This window comes from Capra hircus, chromosome 4, assembly GCF_001704415.2.
Source record: "Capra hircus breed San Clemente chromosome 4, ASM170441v1, whole genome shotgun sequence".
NCBI classification, from domain to species: Eukaryota; Metazoa; Chordata; class Mammalia; order Artiodactyla; family Bovidae; genus Capra; species Capra hircus.
Genome location: NC_030811.1, coordinates 66,411,215 through 66,413,714, shown reverse-complemented (window position 1 = coordinate 66,413,714; position 2,500 = coordinate 66,411,215). Strand labels below are relative to the sequence as shown.

At 31.5% G+C, this 2,500-nt stretch overlaps 1 protein-coding gene across 2 annotated transcripts in view; it reads right to left on the bottom strand.

Moving 5' to 3' along the window:
* Positions 1-2,500, bottom strand: part of FOXP2 (forkhead box P2) — a 673,273-nt gene that overhangs the window by 79,485 nt on the left and 591,288 nt on the right. For both annotated transcript variants that reach the window (XM_018046611.1, NM_001285654.1), the window contains one exon: positions 1-73. This exon is cut by the window's left edge and continues 65 nt beyond it. In XM_018046611.1, coding sequence (XP_017902100.1) covers positions 1-73 — 73 coding nt within the window. The remainder of the gene's footprint in view (positions 74-2,500) is intronic.

The following is a 2,500-nucleotide window of genomic DNA, read 5'->3' as shown; positions in this document are numbered from 1 at the left end:
GCTGCTGAAGGATTTGCTGCATTTGCTGAGGGGTGATCACCTGGGGAGTCATCATGGCCACCGACACAGGCACCTTAGAGGCAGAAGGAGACAGAGTGGATGTTACCAAATGGTAACAGACTTCAGAGCCCTATGGCATCTCTACCAAATCCTTTATTAATGATGACCAATCAATTTTATAGAATATTTGTTATATTATTTAACAATGGCATTAAGGTACCACAGTATTTAGACACTGGGTTTTCAAAGGCATCAAATATTATCAGATTCCACCTTTACATTCCATACCTCTTATGTGTTATGCTAAGATGTGTTGCTTTGACTAGCATAGTTAGAAATAAATAATATGTCAGTTTTCTTAATACTTCATAACTGATCATCTTACCAATGGCACAGTGCTACAAGTTAAAAACCTCTCAAAATAGTTTACTGGTACGATTAAGAGAGATGTAATAATGATTAAACAACTGGAAAATACACATTTAAATATCTGTTATCAAAGCTAGTAAAAAGAATGTATGTGCAGTGTACTTACTCATAAAATAGAATCACCATCTTCAAATTATATATATATATATAATACATAGTACTAGAAAAATATACACAGTAATACATATTACTACATGAGTACATATAGTAACTAATATAGGATATTTGTTTATTTACTTATATACCCCCAGAAAATAGCTACACAAATAGGTCCTCTCAAAGAAAGGATCTTAAGTTTAATATTATAGCTTATCCTTTAAGCATTTTCTTATTTCAAGCTAACTAAACTTATACCAGGAAGTCCAGAAATATAAAGATTACTCAATGGTTATTCATTAATTTGAAAAAAAGTTAAGGTATTTTGCTCAAAATGTCCTTTCTACCATTTACTTCCCCTTCAAAGTTGTGAATAAAGAGCTGAAAAGGATATGAGGAGAGTGAGAAAGAAATAGAACAGAGAAATGAAGCAAGGAAAATGCAAAGTAAGGAAAAAGCAGGGAGAAAGTCTGAGAGAAAGAGAGAAAGTCTGTGGAGAGACAGGTAAAGGTAAAGGTTGGCAAAGGAGGTGAACAAGGAGTCCTCCTACACAGAAGCCTGAGGTATCCATCTGCTCAACTGGATGGCAATCACACTCTTTGATGACATTTCTTATACTAATCAGTAATCAGACAACCTGTCAACTTGCCAAGTTTGCAACTTTGAAAAAGCAATCACTTTCTCTCCTAGAAAAAACAATTCATTTTTACTGTAAATAAAAGCAAGTATTTATATAAACACTGGTTTTGAACAAATTCTTAGAACAACATGTGTCTTTGAAAAGAGAAAAAAAGAATCATAGACATGGTTCACAATTTATCCTGAGTCATTTTTAACACAGTTCAAACTTTTTGAGTTTGGCACTTTATGTTATAAAGAAAGGAGAAATTAACAATGAAAACAAATTTAGAAGAAAAAAAAGAAATTCAGGGTGAACTCTTCTCTCTTAAAAAAAAGAGAAACACACTTCATATTTCATACTAAAGAAAGAATATTTTCTATCCTTTGCTATCTTGAAATATGGATTCATTACATGTCATTTTGTAACATGAAGGGAAAGAATCACGAAATAACAGAAGGGCGCTCAAAAGTGATTTTAAAAAATGTTCCTGAATTTTTTAGAACATATTCTCATACCTTTAGATTACTGTACTTGAAAATATCATAATAAGGCTTTCTGAAATGTATGCTATAAATTTAACTGATCCAATAGGTATCGAGCTTTTTAAAAATTTAATGGACAGTTGACTTAATTGTTCTTTGATAAACAAAAAGAAATGGTTAGACAATAGTTTGGGAAAAAGAAAATCTATGTACAAAAAAGCCTTTTGTTCCAGTAATCATTTGCCTCATACTGTCTCAAAATAACAAGGAATCAAACTGAAATGAAAGAACAGATAAAGAGAAGTTAACTTTTGAAAGGGCTGCCAATCCAGATAAACAGACAGATAAGTAGGTAGCTAGATCACATATACACAGGCAGTTCGACACATACATAGATACCTTCTATAAAGTCTATCATGTGATGAGAAGCTTGCCACATTTCTTACCACTTTTTAGCATATGCAACCCTTTCACTTAAATTATCTCTGTCTGCAAACAAAACTACATTTTGTGCAACTGATAACAAATGTACTTGGTAATAAAAGTTTTATGAATGCAATAATACAATGCAAGTTTTCAGTCAGGTTTCACTTATACAAATTATATTAACTATATCTTGTTCCTAGTCGGACTGATTTGGTATATAAGCAAGGCTTAAACAAGTTTTCCATCTTTGCATTCTTTAGAGTTCATTAGCCCTTTTACCATGGTTAAATTAACTTTTTTTTTAATTCTTAAAATGATTTGTGAGTGTTTTTCTTACATTTAAAAGTTTATGACATAAATAACCATCAAATCAATGTTATTCTAAAATCCTATGTATCATTGTGAAAATTTTAAGCATTTTCTGACTTACTATCTAGGACACTGC